Consider the following 19,984-nt stretch of genomic DNA (forward strand, 5'->3'; position numbering starts at 1 on the left):
CTGGGGTTAACTGCCTCACATGTTCCATGTCCATGTCATGGCTACATTAGGCTCCATTATGGCTCTTGGGTGCCCTGCCTGAGGTACCGTGAGGGCAGCAACTGTTCTCCCATTACGCCTCATTATTGCTCCCATGGCTGCCGTCACTGAGCTGTTGTGGACCTGTGTGGGGTTATGATGTATGTGTGACATATGCTCTTACAGCTAAAGGATGTAGATGCACTACAGGTTGTTTGCCTCTTTGGTCTTCTCTGTAAAGTTTTTATAGTTGCAATAAAACTGAAGAATCTACAGCTCTTTTATTTTATTTTGTGACATATATCCGAGTGTAATGGATTATTAGTGCATCCAAAAAATGAAAATTCTGTTGTCAAATATGATAAATGGATGATTAGCTGTATTCCTGTAATAAGTTTTGGTGGAATGGGTTAAATGACAGTGATAACCTGGATTCTTTAAAAGTGTATTCATCTGTGTTTCAAAGATGAATGAAAGTCTTAAAGAAGCACAAGGGTGAATAATCGTTAATAGAATTTTTAGATTTGGGTGAAATATCCCTTTAAAATATGAAACTTTGGCTTCTCATCTCAATACATTGAATGAAGCATCAGTTACACTTTATTTTAAGGTCCAGTTCTTACTATTAACTGCAACTTTTCCCTCAATAAACTCCTAATTACTGCTTATTAATAGTTAATAAGGTAGTTGTTAAGTTTGGGTATTGAGGATTAAGGATGTAGAACATGGTCATACAGAATACATGCTTTATAAGTACTAATAAACAGCCAATATGCTAGTAATATGCATGCTAATAAGCAACTAGTTTATAGTGAGAATTGGTACCTATATTAAAATGTTACAGAGATGTCAAATCATGTGGCTTGTTGAGAAGAGGTTTGCTATTTATATTCTAATTTCTAAACTATGAGACCTATTGCCTTATGGACAATAAAACAGGCAAACAGGTTTACATACTTTGAAGGAGGTTCCTAAGCCATCTTGCTGCATTACACAATAACAAAATCCTCACTTTTGTTGGAGTTTGTGGAAAACAGAAGTGAAAGTGGTTGTAACTAGAAATAAAAGATGTTTTGTATTTATTTATTGATTGATTGAAATTGAGTAATTTATCAAAAAAATCTGATTAGCAGTATAATGAGGTTATTTTGGTGTTATTTCTATGAAGAGTACTATTTCATGGAAGTTCATGGGGCATTTTGGTTATCAATGTGTGTTTGTATAGAAGCCAGTGATACTTTCTGTGTGTGTAGGAGTGCTCAGGCTCAATGTTGATGCTGTGCTGTATGTGTGGGCTGGGGTTGGACATATTGGCCGAGGCAATAGATTGTGTAGTTGAAGCTCTTGTATTGGGTGTAGATTGATGTTGGAGGTAATTTGCTGTTGGGCTCTTGAAACGTTTTGTACTAAAGTTCATGTCTCCTAATACAGAGCAGCTACTCTAAGACACTCAAACACTCCTTCACACACAACATCCCTTAAATATATACTTTGAAAGTCGCGATATACTGTATGACATTGGGTCTATAATACTGAATATGATTATAAGCATGTAGCAGTGATGGAATTCTTGTTCTCCATGTGTAGCACTGCAGTGAATATGTCTTACTGAATTTTTATTGTGCAAGAAAACACACTTTCAGTTATTTTTAGAAGCATCCATTTTGCACATACATTTCCTAATAAATGAGAACGTGAGAGATTTGTCCGTGTGTGTGTGTGTGTGTGTGTGTGTGTATGTGTGTTTAAGAGGGAGAGGAAGCATCAGAGAGTATGTTTGGGGGCAGTCTTTCTGCTCTGGCCTCATGCCCTGGCAATTATCTCAATGATTTCCTCCTCTTTTCAATTCTCTCCATTTCCACACGGCCGTCCCCTCCATTAAAGGAGCAATTTACCAGAGTGCTGTGACACAGGAGCCAGGAGAAAGAGAGGGAGTTAGAGAGAGCGTGAGAGTGTGGGTATGTTTGGGAAGGTGAGGATGAGATTGGAAAGGGGTGTTGAAGAAGGGACAGTAAGAGGGAAAAAAGAATAGCTGCCTTGCTGCCGTCATTCAGAAATGTAATGGGACATGATGGGCACCAAATACATTTAAACAAAGTTTCTTAAAGAAGGCAGATCTTAAGAAGACCTCTTTTTACTCTGTTTTTGAATCAAATTAATCTGAAAAGTTGTTTTATACACGACCTTTCAAAAGGTATTTATTCGTCCGCCAAGTATGTATTAAATTGATCAAAAGTGACAGTAGAGAATTCTTTTGTTTTAAATCAAGTATCATAGTTTCCATAAACATACTGTATGAAGCAGCACAAGTGTTTTCAACATTGATAATAATAATAAAAGTTTCTGGAGTATTAAATCAGCATATTTGAATAATTTCTGAAGAATCATGTGACTCTGAAGGCTGGAGTAAATGGATTCTGAAATTCTGCTCTACTATTACAGGAATAAATTACATTGCATATTATATTTAAACAGAGTACATATATTTAAAATTGTAATAACATTTCAAACAATAAACTTTTAAACTGTAGAGTATGTAATAAGTGTACTAGGAAAAAAATATATCTGTCTTAATATATGGTGCTCTGGTATAGGGTGATTCTTTTAGGATTTTTGGAGCTGATCTCTGATCACAGGAAGCAGTATCTGCTGATCCAATCACCGATACCGGATCTTTTTGAAGCCTTCTTTTTATTATGTTGAATTATTTATAGTGACGCTCTAATCAGGATTTTTACACATTTATTCAGGGCCTGAATTTCATTTTTGAAAATAGGGGGATTCCCCTCTAAGGTGACACTTGTGGAAGGATTTTTTTATTTGAGGGATGGAGGTCTCACAGAACATTTTCTAATTGCCTTATTTAATAAAGAAACCTGAATTGTACCTGAATTATTTTACCCACACCAGACAGAGAGACTTTACCCACACGGGACAGAGAGACCACTGATCAATCTTCCTAAAGGGATTATTGGCTGATACTGATCGGTAGCCGATGAGTTGGACCACCCCTAATATATATATATATATATATATATACAGTATATATATATATATATATATATATATATATATATATATATATATATATATATATATATATATATATATATATACAGTATATATATATACAGTATATATATAATTAGTTGATTGGTTAAAATGTTTATTATAGTTGGTGTTTGAATGCTACTATAATTTGTTTTTGTCCCTTGTACCCATGTGCCTTTTTATTTTTCATTCAGAATCCTCCTGCAGAATCGACTAAGGACAACTTCAGAAAGGCACTGGAGGGGGCGGAGCATGAGATGGATAGGCGGAGCACTATACAGAGTCTCAGCCAATAAGCTCTCTCGCACTCAAACCACCTGCACACCTAACAGTAGACCAGGTAACCATTTTGCAGAGATAATTGCCTGACCAGTTCTATTCTTAGCACTAAAATGAAATTATAAATGTGTGTTGCCCACTTTTTTGTTTACATGAATATGGCGGTTTTTAGTTTGTAGGTATTCAAGGGTCAGTATATATCGGTTGTCTATAAGTACACAATCCAAATTATCAACCCATCCAGCGAGAAAGAGAAAGGGGGCTACAGGTCGCCTTCTGAAATAATAAAGCTGTCATCTGTCACTTGCTAAAGGTTAAGAGAGAGACACCGAGAGAACGAGAGATGGTGAATGGCCTGGATTAAACCTTAAAGCCCTAGTCAGAAATGAAATTAAAGATCAGTTCTTGCTCTGTGATGGGAATTCCACACAAACACACATTTCATCTATTTATGATCTCTTCAACAGACTCTAGTCTCACCACACACAAGTCTGGTACAGTTAATATACACCGACTCAATCTCTCATTCACTTTTCACATAGACTTCATAATTGAATCCCACATAACCAGCGAGCCATTTCTCACATGCGCTTGGAACCTAAATTCCATGCGCTTTGGCCTTATTGCTCTATCACTCAGTGCTACATAGAGTACAGTGTTTATATCTATTCCTCTCTCAGATTGCCATTTGGCTGTAGTTGATGGACCCTGACATATAAATAAACAGCATGGTATCTTGTCTTAGTTGTACATGCTGGCCTCCATCACTACCAATGAATGTGATGATCTTTAATTACATGCTATTAGTCTGGCTTGTTATAAATAAATTTGCTTTTGCAGAAGCTTGGATGAGACCGGAGGAACAAACAAGCACTGGCCTACAGCTCACTTCAAGCTACAATATCTACATAATATTCACAAAGAAATAATACTTTGCTTTATATTTGCTAAATCAGATTTTGTTTAAGCTGATGTTTTTATATTAATAGTTCATCCAACAATAATAATTAGGTCATTGTTTCTTCACCTTCAGTTCAATCCAAATCAAACACAACACCAAATAATATTTTTTTTCATATAAAACAAAAATAGATATTTAGTGGAATGTTCATGCTGCTCTTTTTATTCATATATTGAAAGCATTACGTGACCAGTGACTATCAAGTACCAAAAAAGACATAAAAGCACTATGAAAATAATACAAAACCATCATGAAAAAATTTGTCAGACTTGGAAAAATATATGTTTTGTGTGGCAAACATGGAAATTTATATATAATATAAACCTCCTTTTGTGTTTCATGGAAGAAAGTCATGCATGTTCATAAAATGGTGCGTAATAATCTTCTATAATTTTCTTTTTCTTTCCATACTACAGGAGAATGGTACAATCCATATGTTTCTTCAACTGGTAATCAGGGACGAACATCAGCCACACGTTACGTAGCCAGGTTAGTATTGTAATAGATGGTTAATTTCACAGCATAATTACAATACATAACATAAAAACGTCAGTTTGTTTACTGGTTTTGTAATTTATTAATTTTTTTATGCGTATCAGCCGTGCTGTGCAGAAGAGTTTAGCTATAATTAGACAGGCTAAACAGAAGAAACAGAAGGCCAAGCAGTACTGCATGTACTATAACCGATTTGGCAAGTGCAACCATGGTGACGCTTGCCCCTACATCCATGACCCTGACAAAGTGGCCGTCTGCACCAGGTACTGAGTGTCTGTGCACACTCTTAGACTATACAAAACATATTACACTTTGAAAGCCGGCTTCAAATTAAAATCTTGATTTGTTGGCAGGTTTCTCCGAGGCACGTGTAAGCAGACAGATGGGACTTGTCCTTTCTCGCATAAAGTAGCCAAAGAGAAGGTACCTTTTAAGGGATCTACCTTTGAAAGCATAAAATGATTTGATTTAAGTGTTCTAATGAACTGTTTGTGTTCAAAAACTGGACAGCATAAGGGACACTGCAAAAAAGTATCAGAGTCAGACATTTAGTGCATGTTTAGAAAATCAACACAAAACGCTTGTTCAAAGTTTTGCTTGAATTTTGTTTTATATAATAGTTTTCTCTGAATTTAAACATAGTTGCACCAAATGTTTCTGTAAGAGGGCAGATCATAAACTAAGTGAACCAATTTCGGTCATAACTCAAACATAAAATGTGCAGCTACTGTATTTTATCTTTGTAGGACAGTATTGACAGTTGGATTTATGCATAAAGCCATAAGAATCTTAGCATAAGTCATGACTGGCCGTTTGTGGTAGTATCAGGTTATTGTCAGGGCCTGCTGGCCTGTGGGGTGATAATTAAAGATACTGTCAGGTTCTTAGCTTCCTCTCTCAGGTTGTGATGGTGTGTTACAGTCTCAATATCTGTGAGGCAATCCCACTAGATTCCAGAGTTACATACTTCAAGGTCTTTGCCTAGGCATTGCCGTCATGGAGACAGGTGGAGATGGGATCGGTATTGACACAACATGTGACCCAACTTATAGTCTAGATTCTCCTGAAGTGAACATTACGATCTAATTACTTACCTTCCCCTCCCAGACAGACACCTTGTTAACCCATTTAGTTTTTGATACCTTTATAGAAATATTTGCATAACTGTCAAATATTTTTGGTTGCAAAATGCATCCAAATAGATCTGCAGTGCAATTTGCAACTCAAAGTATCTGACAATTGCAGGGTTGCTGAGATAAAGTGAGTAATATAAAGCTCAATATGGCAGCCAACATGAAGGGAGACCCCTTTGTAGACACATTATGCATCAAATACACTGACATCTGTATCTGATGTAAGTGTCCATCGTTTTAAATATTTGTAATAAGTATTTCAGTAGAATATGACTTTTAATAACATGGTCCACTAAATTTGCTAAGTTTTCTTTTGGATTTCCGTGATCGTGGACAACATGGAATTGTCATTGTTTTTTCAGGCCTGAAAAGGTCATGGAAAAGAATACAATCTTTAAAAATAAATCTATAATTATTATGCAATTCCTTTTGAATTATTAGCTAGATTCTGCTCATGTAGCGCTTATGTAACGTTAAGCTTGCTTGCAAGTCAAAGTGATGTGATTTATGGGCAAATGATTCAGTCAGCTCTTTTCAGTGAACTGATCAAACTGATTCACAAAGTATTCTAAATGATTCGGCGGCAGATCAAGACTAGCAGATCCAGTGTCCATTGCAATTGACTGGAAATGTCCTGGGAGAGTAATGAATTATCTATTGGTCAGTAAAAGTTTTGTTCTAAACTTTGTAAGCAAAATTGAAAAAAATAAGCTGGCATTACATCATTTCAAACAAAACCAGACCAAACCATTCTTGCCATAGTGAAATTTCCTGAAACATAACTTTCATCACCTTCAAACTACTATTGCTCTGGGGCTCTGCCTTCTTTGACATAGAAACATTCTCTGGTTCATTTCCTTCTTCAGACATCAGCAAGTAAATACATAAACACACTAGAGAGCTGCTATATAGTTTAAAATTGAAGTTGTAATTCTATTTGAAAGTAACACTGTATCTGTTGTTTGTGTTGAAAACAGGGTTCCTACACAGTTTGGAAAAGTATGGAAAAATATGTCATTTGATTTAAATATTTCCAGATCTGAAAAATATGGAAAAAACAAAGAGTATATTGATTGGCTCAAAGGTCCTAGTCTGTCCTTCAATGTATCTTTTACATTCTATAAAAAGTGGGCTGTGAGTCTCTTTGCACACAGACTCAGAAGCTGTGTGTAAACCAGATCATTCTCTGCAGAGAATTAAAGCAATACAAAGACAAAACTCTGTTTGTTTTTTTTTTCATTTTCAGACTCTACAAATTGTTATTGAATTAGAATTTCCACGACACATACAAGAAGTGTTTTCATAGCAGCTGTTTATTGATTCTTTAGTGATTGTCAAACAAAACTGAATGAATTCCATGTGCACTTTTTCATTATGCAAAATGCAAGTTATAAGCGTTTTGGGTTTCTTTTCATAATATTCTTAGCAATGTATTACATAACCTCAAGGACCTTTGGAAACTTAGCATATAGGACAATGCACACTGATCCACCATCAGACCTTTTTACAGTGCGGTTTCTTGGCATGCAAAAAAAAAAAAATCCTTACTCAGGGGCACAAAAAGAAAACTGTGTGCATGCAAAAGTCATGTTTATTATTAATAATAATATTTTATTATTTTACTGGCTATGTATGTTGTCACGTTGAGAAAATCAATGAAAAAAACATTTGCAAATATTTACGATGACTGTACTATATACCAAATATAAAGCTGAAAAAAAATGCCGTATGAACCATGTATTTTAAATATGGTCTGAAAATCTACTGAGAGGTTTAGACAAGTATAGAATTTTGAAATGGAAAATATGAAGGAACACTGTTAATACAGTAAAGCTGCTTATAAAGCAGTCTTATTGTATGAATTGCTGTCTAGTACACATTGCTATGATCAGATGCTTTCTTTTATTTTGTTTGTATATTGAGGCCTTAAAGCACGTTTATTATAATATGAAATTAACATAGAAATGATGCATTATTTATAATGACAGTAGGAGTGGTAAATGAAGAGGTGTAGTTTGACAGGAACAGAAGTGTCATTCCAGGTTCAGTAAGATACTGTCTGATACTTTCCCCACACTTCCCTCTCACAGTGAGACACCTGTTTCCATTGTTTGTTTGACAGAAAAAAGCCCCTCTGAGAGCGTTCACTTTCTGTAAAACACACATACTTTCTCCTTGCCCCCCCCCAAATTTTAACACTTGTTCAGACTTTTGCTTGTATTCTGTCCAAGCCCCCCCCCCCCCCATCACCCATTCAAGCATGCCGAATCACTGCACCTGTGACAGTCATCACCCTTTACCCCTCCAGTCCACCAAGAGACCAGCTGTCCGCTTGTTTTAAAGGAGCAGAGCCACCTCATCGCAGCACAGGCCCACCTGCTAGTCCCAACCCTATAAGCCCCCCTCCTCCTGTTCCTCCACAGCCTTGGGGCTCAATTTAACCCCACAACCTGTGTCATCCGTGTATATGCCTTGAAGCATGGCTTGAGTTCACGCCTGCAATTGAAAACGATCCAGTTCCCCCTCCAAATAACTGAGAAACAAGACCCCCAACCCAACCCCCAAACCCCTTCACCCCAGTCATGGCTAGCATCCATTCCCCTCCCCTGAACATAAACACAGCATGCAGGTGGTACGACGCCCCACTTGGGTCAATATTTCTGTTGCAGTTAATTAAGCAGAAATTATATGACCACCATGGAAATGAGATTCCACTTAAGAGGTCAGCGGCCCCCCTCTCGCTCATCGTGTGCGCGATCCTCACATTCTATTTTAAGCCCAGAGAACTTGCCGTCACGTTCAGATTATTCATACATGCAGATTATATTCACGAGGAGTCAGTGCAAATCTGTGCCATTGACACATGCAAATAATTACTGATTAGACAGTGTGTGATAAATGTGTGTTTTGACAGGGACTTCAATAGATATGTGATACAATACTTGTGCCATATCTGTGTAACTCACTTACGTTTTCCATCACTTACTTTATATTGACGCACATCTGTTAGAAAGGGAATTTAAAAGCTAAGATGTATTGTAACTGCTCTTAACATTCAGAAGTTTTTTGGTTTCTCAAACTAACCATATTCATTCACACTTAGTGCCGGAGAATGGTTTAATCTTCGGTTTTCTGAGGTTTTAAATGGTTTGCATAGATCCACTTTCAAGCTCTTAATCGCTGTTTGTTTTTTTTTCTGTATAGATGCCTGTGTGCTTGTACTTTCTGAAGGGGATCTGTAATAACAGTAGCTGTCCCTACAGCCATGTTTATGTGTCTCGCAAAGCTGATGTGTGCAAAGACTTTGTCCGAGGCTACTGCCCTCAGGGAGATAAGGTAAGACAGTTTGATGGTTTCTATGCAAAAACATGTTGATTAAACTTGAAATCTTTAACATGAAACCTTTTCTAAATGCTTCTTCATGTTAAAGCATGAAGCTATTCATAGCTATAAAAATTTAAATAGATTAACTATGTAAATGATTTGAAAAAAAAAATTATATATATATATATATATACTGTATATATATATATATATATATATATATATATATATAAATATATTTTGCTTATAGTTTATTATAGTAAAGTATTATGGTTGCACTTTATTTTACAGTACGTGTACTTACATGTACTTATACTGTACTTACAGTGTATTTATCTAAGAAAGTTCTGTAATACAAGGTAACTACATGGGGTAGGTTTAGGGGTAGGTTCAGGGTCAGTACCTAGTTATTACATAGTTATTGTAATTACTATAATAAGTACATAGTATATACATGAGGAACAGGACTGTAAAATAAAGTGCTAACAGTATTATAGTATTATATACGTTTATTAACTAAAAATAAAAATAGGCAAATTTGCTCTTTGACCCTGGGAAAGGCATACACCTGTATTGTGATAAAATGTGTTTATATGGAGAGAGATCTAGCATTTGATTTGGCACATAAAACACGTGGTTCAACTTTCAGGTCAGCAATGTCAACAAAATTATTTTCACTTTTACTTCCATGCTCATACAAGCTGTAAGGTCCTCCTTATTTTAGTGTGTATGTAGTTTGACATTCATAACATTTGTTAGATTAAAGTGCTTTGCAGTTGATGACAGTTTTATTGGTCTTAATGAATGAATGCCGTTTATTGGTGATGATTTTTTCCAAGAGTTTTAAATAGAGCTCTTAAAAGTTGACTGTGTCCCTAATGCTAATCTGAACTTTCATCAGGGTGCTTATAATATAAGCATTTTGTTTCCTCCATGTTTGTGAGTGAGTGACATATTGAGGGCAGTAATGAGAGGACAACATGACCCACATTTACCAAGTGTCCTCATATGTCCTTAATCCAGCAGGTTCTAACCCATCCGTGACCTCTATCCTCACCCCAGCTCTCTCTCTCACACACACACACACACACACACACACACACACACTTCTCTTGTCCTCCATCACACCTGTCCCTCAGTCTCATTAAGCTGTATGGGAGAGTACAAACCTTCACTTGCATGAATTGGGTATAGCCATTGTCATGTTGTTATTACCTATTACTTTCTTGTTTTAATCCAATTTGAATACACGACATTGTATGACTTTTGCTATTCACGTTCTTTGTTATATTTCAGAAGTGTTAGCTTAAAGGAATACTTCACCCAAAAATGAAAATGTACTCCCCATCAGGCCATCCAAGATGTAGATTAGTTTGTTTCTTCTTCAGAACAGAATTGGAGAAATTTTGCATCACTTGCTGAATAAAGGATCCTCTCCAGTGAATGGGTGCCATCAGATGAGAGTCCGAACAACAAAAAAAAAAAATCTGCAAGTAATTGACAAATCCAGTCAATCAATTGATTTCTTGTGAAGAAAAAGGTTAATCTTTTTAACAAAATAATTCATCATTGAGGCTTCTTTAACTTCAAACCGTTCCTTCCAGCTAAAATACACATTCTTTATCCATATTTTAATGTGAGAGGACAACGAGATGGGCTTTTTCTACTGGAAGAAGTATTATAATGGACCATTATTTTTGTCAGAGTCAGAGAGTTTTGTGAGAGTCCTGTTTGGACTCTCATTCTGACGGCACCCATTCACTGCAAAGGATCCATTTGTGTTCCTGGATCCAAGTGATTTGATGCTAAATTTCTCAAATTCTGTTCCAATGAAGAAACAAACTCGTCTACATCTTGGATGTCTTTAGGATAGGTGCAAGTTTTTATTTTTGGGCGAACTGTTCTATTAACAGTGCATTTAGTAATGTTTCTTTATTTGAAATGTTAGTAACACTTTACAGTAATGTTCAGTTCATTAACATTACTTAATTAGGCATCATGAACTTAAAATGAACAATACTTATACAACATCAAACAGTAACTTTGTACATGTATTTTTTACATTTGAAATTGCATAGATGAACAATTATTGTTATTTAACATTAATTTGTAATGAACATGAATTAAGTAAAACTGTAGATTTATAAATGAACATTTCTGAGAAAAAACTAATGTGACTAAATGCATTAAGAAATTGTAGAAAAAATTACATTGTAAAGTGATTTTTTGGTAAAGTACCAAAAAAGTGACACCAAAAAGTTAAATAAACACAAATAAGTAAATAATTAAAAAAATGTCATCATGTGACTTTGTCATATCTGTTGACTAATAAAGGACTATTAATTTCTCATGGAGTGGGTCACATCATTGTGTGTCCATATTGAGATCACACAACCAACCAAATAATTATCTCTGTAAGCCCTCTTACAACTGCCACATGCGCCAATTAAAAAATTCCTGAATGCCTCTTTTTTTAACTGTAGTGCCATTTTGCGCTAGATTTTAAAGCGGGAAGCTTTTGAGATGATACCATAATTCATATGTGCCAGAATAAAAGTGATTTATTATTTTAAACTGACAGTATGCCTCCCTTCATTGTTTTTCTGCAGAAACTTTCATCTCCACCCCTATCAGTTTCTTCCTCTTTGGATTTGTCTCATTCTAATGAATTGTTTCTCCGCAGTGTTTTCTGCCTCTCCTGTCTTCTCTCTTTGTCTCTGTCTGTCTCTCGCTCTGTTTTTTTCCCTCCATTTGTTCTTCTTTGCTTTCCCTTCATCGTAACAAATGCATTCTCTCGCTGTCAGGGCTCATTTAAATATTTGGGGTGAGAATGAGAATATATAAGAAGAGAGATATTAATATTTATTCTATTAGCTGAAGTGCTTAGGTCTGTAATTTTGTGCCGTCCCAAAAGCACTGTCTTAGATATGATGGATAGCGCACCATAATTATGGACGTGAAAAAGTGCTGATGACAGCAGTACAGGCGAGAGGCCAGCAATTGATACGCCAGCGGAGCAAGGGTTAAAGCGCGCTCTCATCCTCTTTATTTCTCCATCCCCTGTTCTTTTTTCCCCTTCTCTGGCTCTCTTTCTGTCTGCCATTTCACATGGTTTTCTGTCCCGTTTCTTCTTTTGTTTGCTGGTCACATCAATTCACACCTCATCCTGATCACTCTTCTTTTGATTCTCGTTCTTTCTCCCATCCCTCTATCACTCTGTCACTATTCTCATTTCCTAGCTCTTTATCATAGCTCACACCACCATACATTTTTTCTGTCTCTCTCTTTCTTGCTCTCTGTCTCAGTAATGTAAAATGTGCTGACTCTTTCTGCTTTGTGGCCAGTAGAAAGCTCTTCTAATAGGCCCCAGAGACTTCCCAGCCTTTCTTAAATCAAGTGGAAAATTGTTAACTTGCACTGATATAAAGATGTTCCATCCACTTCTCTTTTTTTTCTCTCACACACTTCTCTTTTCCCTCTATTTTGCTGCTTTTATGTAAATTAAAATGTATGAGAGAGCATGGTCGGGGAGGACTCGGGCTTTTGTGTTTTCTTTGCCCAGATCGCAGCCATGAACATCAAAGTTAATGAGCCTTCTCAGTACTGTGTCCACCTCCCATCAGCGGGATTTTCTTCCAATTAGAAATTATTTCAAATAGCCAATCAATTTATAAGTTAGGTAAGATTTATATCACCCGTACTTTTCATATTGGAGCGTTCACTAATTTGTAGAAATTGAATGTTTGTGGGAATGAAAGGTACGTGATTAGGACTATTTGCTTACTCATCATGCATGTTGGTGGATGTGAATTTTTGGCTGAACTAACCATACTGATCTGATTTAAGTTGATTTAATTAACCAGACTTTGGATTTTACTGGCCAAGAATTGTCCCACTTGGAAAGGGGATGAAAGAGGCAGGTTATTCTCTCAATACTTCCACAATAATATACTGCTGTGCAACAAAATATCAGCTGTTTCAAATAATAAAGCAGCAGACTCAACAAAAGACTCAACAGACAGCAATATGGAAATCATTAGCAATGTGGAAATCAATTAGACAAAGCTCTTGAAAAATACCTGAAAAGATGTCATGAACCTTGCAAATATGGGAAAATAGTCATTGTTAGAGGCCACTTTAGCAGCTTGACAACAAATAGACAAAACCTTTTTCTCCTAAAAGACTGACTAAAAACTTTTGCCAGCTGAATTCAGGATGTAGCTAGCAGCCAACCAACAAGTCTGAAATTGGGGGATTCAACCAGATCTGGCCATCTTATTGGTCAATGTGCATCAACTGGTCTGTTGGCGGAGAGAGTAGACTCAGTGGATGCAGTCAATGTTGTTGAATTATAAATGCCCCGGAGATGCCAGTGTTATAGTAGGTCAATTTCACTGCAAAAACAGCCTGGTCCCATCCTAGATGCTGTATTGTAGTGAACCTGAAATCAGAAGAGTTAAAATTACAGATGCTGTGTGATCAGATTATCCCACTTCACATCGCTTGTAATTTCTCACAGTTTATACATCGGTTCTATCTGCCTCCGCTGGACCTTTGAATGATTAAAGCTCGACATGGATGTTATCAGTCAAACAAGAAACAAATGGGTGTTTAAAAAAAGAAAGGTCCCAAATGCTCCTCTGAAATGGGGTGGAATTGGAATCGACTGAATTCAAGTGGCAAGGGATTTAGCAAATTGGGCCAATTAGCCCTGAGTGTGGTGAGTGATGATGTTGTCTATAGGATGATTTAGGGGGCATTAGAGACCCAGATTCATTGGGTACGATAATCCAGTTACACTAGACTGTTTGTGATTTTATATATATATATATATATATATATAATTTTTTTTTTTTTTATAACAGTAAATAAAGCAAAAGCTGTCATCTTGGATTTAAAGACTCCATAGCCACACTATACATGTATTTTTGCAGTTAGTGATAGAATCTATGACATACAATAAAATGATTGTGTATTTATTCATTCATTTTATTTTATTTTTTTATTTTCTTTGTGGGTTTTTGTGTTTGTTTTGTTTGGTGATTTGTCATATACGGAGCCCCGCATATGACATGCAAGAAAAATTGAATAAATTGTGCACACGATTTACTAATTTGTTCCCTCAATGTTCTAAAACATGCACACGATTACTATTGCGTTCCCTTGATTTGCTAAATTATGCGCACGATTTAGCAAATCGAGGGAACGAATTAGTAAATCGTGCGCACAATTTATAAATCGAGTGAACGAAATAGTAAATCGAGGGAATGCAATAGTAATCGTGTGCACGTTTTTTTACATTGTGGGAACGAATTAGTAAATAATGCACACAATTTAGCCTACTATTTTTTCCTGCATGTCATGTGCGGGGCTCCGTAGTCATGTCTGCTTTTGTTTTGTTTTATTTTTATTTTCGATTTATTTATTTTTCTTTTTTTTGCCTTTGCTTTGCTTTGGTCTTGTCTTGTTTGCATCATATCTAGCTTGCAGCAATTGGATACATATGTGTGACAATTAAAAAAGTAGCACAGCTGAAAAGAATTTTCCTGTGTGAAGGGTCGCTGCGGGTTTAATTTAATAAAATGTGTCTGGTTTCTGTATCTCATTTCTAAGCACAACGAGATAATACCTAATAACTGTAGATTTGGTCATTTTAGGCTGCTTGTGGCTCTGACCTGATCATCATTGGGTAAAGTGTCTCTGGGCGGTCTGACCCAAAGGGTGACAGGGAGTCCACAGTGTTCCCGGACACACGATCCTTCAGTCATCCTTCTCTCCCACACAGACATACAGTCCATCTCTCTCTCTCTCTCTCTCTCTCTCTCTCTCTCTCTCTCTCTCTCTCTCTCTCTCTCTCTCTCTCTCTCTCTCTCTCTCTCTCTCTCTCTCTCACTCTGTTTATTTCTGGAGCAACATGCCCCACACTCGCCCATTCTCTCTCTCTCTCACTTATACACGCGTCTCGCGCTCCTCACCCCATAGTGGGGTATAATTAGCTTCTCTGACAGGTGGGAGGGATCGGGTCTCCTGAAGAATGAAGCTACCAATTTACGCCCAAATTACACAGGCACACAGACACTCTCACCTACTCTCACTTACACACACAAACACATGCTCACCTTCTCTCACATATCAGATACATGCACCTACTGATGTGTGATCACACGCAAACACTTACTTTTGCTAACTTCTGTGCACTCCTACAGGGTGTGGCACACCTGAAATCTCTACCTCCTTTTAACCTGACAGTGTCCCACGTGTTCATAATCAACCATAAAACATCCATTGTCAATCTGGATATAAAGAAATACAGCATTAAAAATGTTCTGCTCTCTTCACAGTGTAAGAAGAAACACACGCTGGTGTGTCCAGACTTCTCCAGTACCGGTGTGTGTCCACGTGGATCTAAATGCAAACTGCACCACAGACAGAGCTTGAAGCGCTCTGGTTCTAACGCAAGCTTTGGACCGACCAAGAAAGCCCGTACTAGAGACATTTTAAAAAGGTCAGGGTCAGGACCAAATCTAACATTAGCTTTTAGGATTCTCAATTGTCAACAAAAAATATGATCATAATTTGAATAATTATATTATTATAGGGAAGTGACATGAATAACTATGTAAATCCCTTATAAGCATGATGATTATTTAGAAATTCCTTTGAGGGGAAAAACAAAAAGTAATCTTAATCTAATCTATTATTTGGTGTTTTGCCTTTTTAGTTCAGAGGAAGTTCAGACACAGTCTACAGAGTCCATACAGGCAGATGAAGGCTTGTCCTGCTCGGGTCCTGAGAAGCTGCCTTCCTTCATCTCCTTGTCCAGCTCCCCTGACATGTCAGAGAACCCTGCTACCCCAAAGGTGCCCCCTGCAGCTGGTCCACAGGCCAAAGGTGTGTATTTATGTGTCTACAAGACTTCAGATTTAACAGATTCAGTATAAAATAATAATTATAACATAAAGTAGATAAATTGGCTAAAGTATCTAAACACTAAAGCTACACTTCATGAATAAATGTTTTTGCACTAGTTTAATATAAAACCAGGTGGTACTTTAAAGAAAGCTAACAAACAGACATCTGTTAACAAAAATGATAATTATGTTATTAAAAATTAAGATAAAATTTCGGTTGCACTTTATTTTGCAGTACGTGTACTTATAGTGTACTTAAAGTGTATTTATCTAAGAAAGTTCTGGTAATTCAAGGTAACTACATGGGGTAGGGTTAGGTTTAGGGGTAGTTTAGGGTAAGTACCTAGTTATTACATAGTTATTGTAATTATTATAATAAGTACATATTATGTACATAAGGAACAGGACTGTAAAATAAAGTGCTACCAAAATGTATACAGTTAATGTGATGACAACTACACCTGTTGTTACTCTGCTGGTACACCTGTGTAAAAATCGAGGAAATTACTTAATATGCATACCAAAAATTTGAGTAATTAGAAAATATGCCTCAGAAATTAAACTTGGCTCTAAGAAAATGTCTTGTGAAATTTGTTTGCAGATGCCTCATTGCATAGCAATACTACATTCATATAAATGTAAAATAGGCTTGTTAAGTGTAGCTTAAGAGTCCAAATACTTTTTAGGGTCACTGTATATATAAAGAGTAAGGAGGTAATAAATATTTATGGAGTACGAAGCTGAGCTACTTAATACGCAGTGATGGGTTTAATAATATCGAGGGGGTTGGTATTATTTAAGAGAGGGGCTACATGAGGGATATAATACTAACTGAGGGGTTACTAATATTTAGGTTTGTTGTTAAGGACAGGCACAGCTGAAGCTGGCATGTGTCTCACTGATAGGTGGAGAGGGGCCCCTATAACCTCACACACACACTCACACACACACACACGCCAGCCGCACCCTATGGAACAGTGTCTTTCCTCACTTTCCTCACACTAACTCACACACATGACATTTTTTTCAGCAAAAATAATCAAGTTCTCTTAAAGGTTCTGAGAAAGTGGTTCTAACTTTTTAGTATTCATCTGAACTCTTTTCAACTCTTCAGTCTTCTCCTTTCTCATGCTTTCATACTTCCTATCTTAAATTAGTTACTGCAGAATAGAAACTGCTGTCATTAACCTCAACTTTACACCCTGGCAGTGGCTTTTCAGTCATATGGTCACACTGAAGCGTGGCATTATCATTCTCTTCTCTATACCCAAATATAAAAAAATGTATACCTCTGTGTTTCTGATTAAGTTTAGCCCATGTTCATGCATGTCGGGTTTCTTTCTATTTCCAAAGCTTTCTTGAGTGATGGCAAGTATCATGTCTGCATATTTATACAAATTTATGCTTGTTATACATACACACAAATCTCTCTGCCAACTTCCTATTTCTCTCGTGCCAAGTTCCAGCTCAGTTCCCCTTTGAGATCATTGATGGCAGCCCCTGTGTCTCAGAATAGCACAGGTGCCCACCAGACCACCATGGCTTTTCACATGTCACTTTCTCATCCTGTTGTCTGAAATCATCTTCTACATAAAGACTGAAAAAGTGCTGCTCTCAAATTCACATTAATATAACAAGAAGTTTAACAAATTTGGCAGTTCTAATACAATTTGGATTCCTTAACGGTTCTATTAATTATTATTTTGCTATTTTGAGGACGGAACAATGGATAATGTTTAGAATTTTTTTAATGCATTATCCTCAGAAATATGTTGTCAAATTATGAGATCATTTAAGATTTCAACAAAACGGTAATAGACAAACAATGTCTATACATGTAAGGACCATTTAATAATTGATTGATTGATTGCCATTATTATTTATTAATGTTTTCATTTATCATTTATTATTATTTACTTATTATTATTCAAGTTTAAATTTAAGTTATTTTCAATTTTGCTTCCTAACAGGAATTGGAAAACATATTCTTCACTAATATTCTTTCATTAAAATGTTGCATATTTTATTAGATTTTTCTTTCCACACCAGCTATAAAAAATTGTGTTTGTGTACATTGTCAAACCAACATTTTTTTCAGACACCTTCAACATTTCTCACATTATCACAGTTTATAGAATATACTGTAGCTTAGAAAATGGTAATGAAATATGATGAGAACTCAGTTAAACTGTCAATTTTTTAATAACTAGACAACTGTGTCAATTAGTATTAATCTTAATAATGTCAGATAACTTTGACAGAAAGGTATGTAATGTATTAGGTTGAATAGTTGCCATCTGTCAGTTTTTAAATTTAAGTACACAATTAGATAATACCAATTTAGAAATTAAAGAAGAGACACTCAAGCAAAACATGGTCAGGTCAGTGTGTGTGTGTGTGTGTGTGTGTGTGTGTGTGTGTGTGTCTGTGTGTGTGTGTGTGTCTGTGTGTCTGTGTGTGTGTGTGTGTGTGTGTGTGTGTTTAATTCCCAACCCTGGTGAGATTATACTTTTGCCTTCACAACCACATTCATGCCAATAGCAGTTAATTGTTACGAATGACAGTTTAACTCTCACTGTAAAGATTGTGGCCGTCAAGACAAACTTCTTTCTGCTTTGCATAAATTAGCCCAGACTCTGTGCATCACTGCCTGCATCTTATCTTACTCCATCCATCTCTGTGCTATCAAACACTTGAGACAATCACACACTACAATGTCACTCCTCTATCAGTAAAAACACAGCGATAGCTGCTTCTGTCATTATATAGCAGGTGCTATTTATTTCTTGTCTGTCTGTCTTGTTTTTACAAATCAAAGTTTCCCTAATTTCACTTTTGGCTTCAGTTAGTGCTGTGTAACCAAATCAGAATTCACTTTCTCAAAAACATGAAAAAACTTTTGTCTGCACTGTTTCCTTGTGGAATTTTTCTTCTCCTTTCTTCTCTCTATTACAGGAAAGCCACTACATATCAAGCCGCGATTCTTATATACAACACAGACAGAAAGCTTGCCAAAGGAGGGCTGATGGTGGCTGTTTTAATTGGTAATAAACTTTGAAACATTTTTAACTTGATTTTTACTTTAATAATATACAGTATAAATTCTCCCAAATTGTTACAAAATGGTTTACATAGTCGTTTTTACTTGAGATGTTCACAGCTATTTTTGATGTGAAGTCACATGTTTGGTTTCAGGAATTTCGAAATGCAATTCTAAGAGTTGATTAAACATTTCTTGGAATATGTTCAAAAACTGTCACTACTACAGAACTGAATATATGCATTATTATCAAAAACTATTCTGAAAAAAATGCAAATGTTCATAGTGAGCTCTTAAAGTTAGTTTCAGTATGTATATGCAATTCTCAGGGATTTTTAAAATGGCATTTCTGTAGTGGTTTCTTATGCAAAGAAATTGTATTATTTCAAATGCAAGCTTGTGAAAATGTATTTTCAAAAAGTGGAAATAACTAAATAAAATTGCTTTGTGATTTGCACCGCTTTGTCTTTGTTTCTGAACATGTTTGCATATATGGAAAACGAATGTTTCAGTTCTTTAACCATATTTAACCAGTTTTTCATTTATTAAACCATATAACTTCTAAAACCACCTCACTTCCAAGTTGTGAAAAGTAGCGGTATTTCTCTACACATGTTGTGAGGCATGTAGACGTGAAGAACATCCCTCATGTCTGCATGTCTGTCACTGTAATTGAGTCTTAAGGAATCTATAGGAAACGGGGAAAAAACGTTACGTCTCCCTCACACTCCTCAAAACTCATTTTTCTTCTCCTCTCACTTTTTCCTCTCTA

General features: G+C 36.2%; 1 protein-coding gene across 1 annotated transcript in view; it reads left to right on the plus strand.

Annotated features, from left to right (window-relative positions):
- zc3h3 (zinc finger CCCH-type containing 3) overlaps nucleotides 1-19,669 on the plus strand; it is a 74,271-nt gene extending 54,602 nt beyond the window's left edge. The window contains exons 5-12 of the mRNA XM_059570968.1: nucleotides 3,264-3,409; nucleotides 4,726-4,798; nucleotides 4,909-5,067; nucleotides 5,158-5,227; nucleotides 9,142-9,273; nucleotides 15,603-15,766; nucleotides 15,983-16,152; nucleotides 19,128-19,669. Of these exons, the coding sequence (XP_059426951.1) occupies nucleotides 3,264-3,409; nucleotides 4,726-4,798; nucleotides 4,909-5,067; nucleotides 5,158-5,227; nucleotides 9,142-9,273; nucleotides 15,603-15,766; nucleotides 15,983-16,152; nucleotides 19,128-19,198 (985 nt within the window). The 3' untranslated portion in view covers nucleotides 19,199-19,669. The remainder of the gene's footprint in view (nucleotides 1-3,263; nucleotides 3,410-4,725; nucleotides 4,799-4,908; nucleotides 5,068-5,157; nucleotides 5,228-9,141; nucleotides 9,274-15,602; nucleotides 15,767-15,982; nucleotides 16,153-19,127) is intronic.
- Nucleotides 19,670-19,984: the final 315 nt, after the last annotated feature.

Source organism: Carassius carassius, chromosome 17 (genome assembly GCF_963082965.1).
Source record: "Carassius carassius chromosome 17, fCarCar2.1, whole genome shotgun sequence".
Lineage (NCBI taxonomy): Eukaryota > Metazoa > Chordata > Actinopteri > Cypriniformes > Cyprinidae > Carassius > Carassius carassius.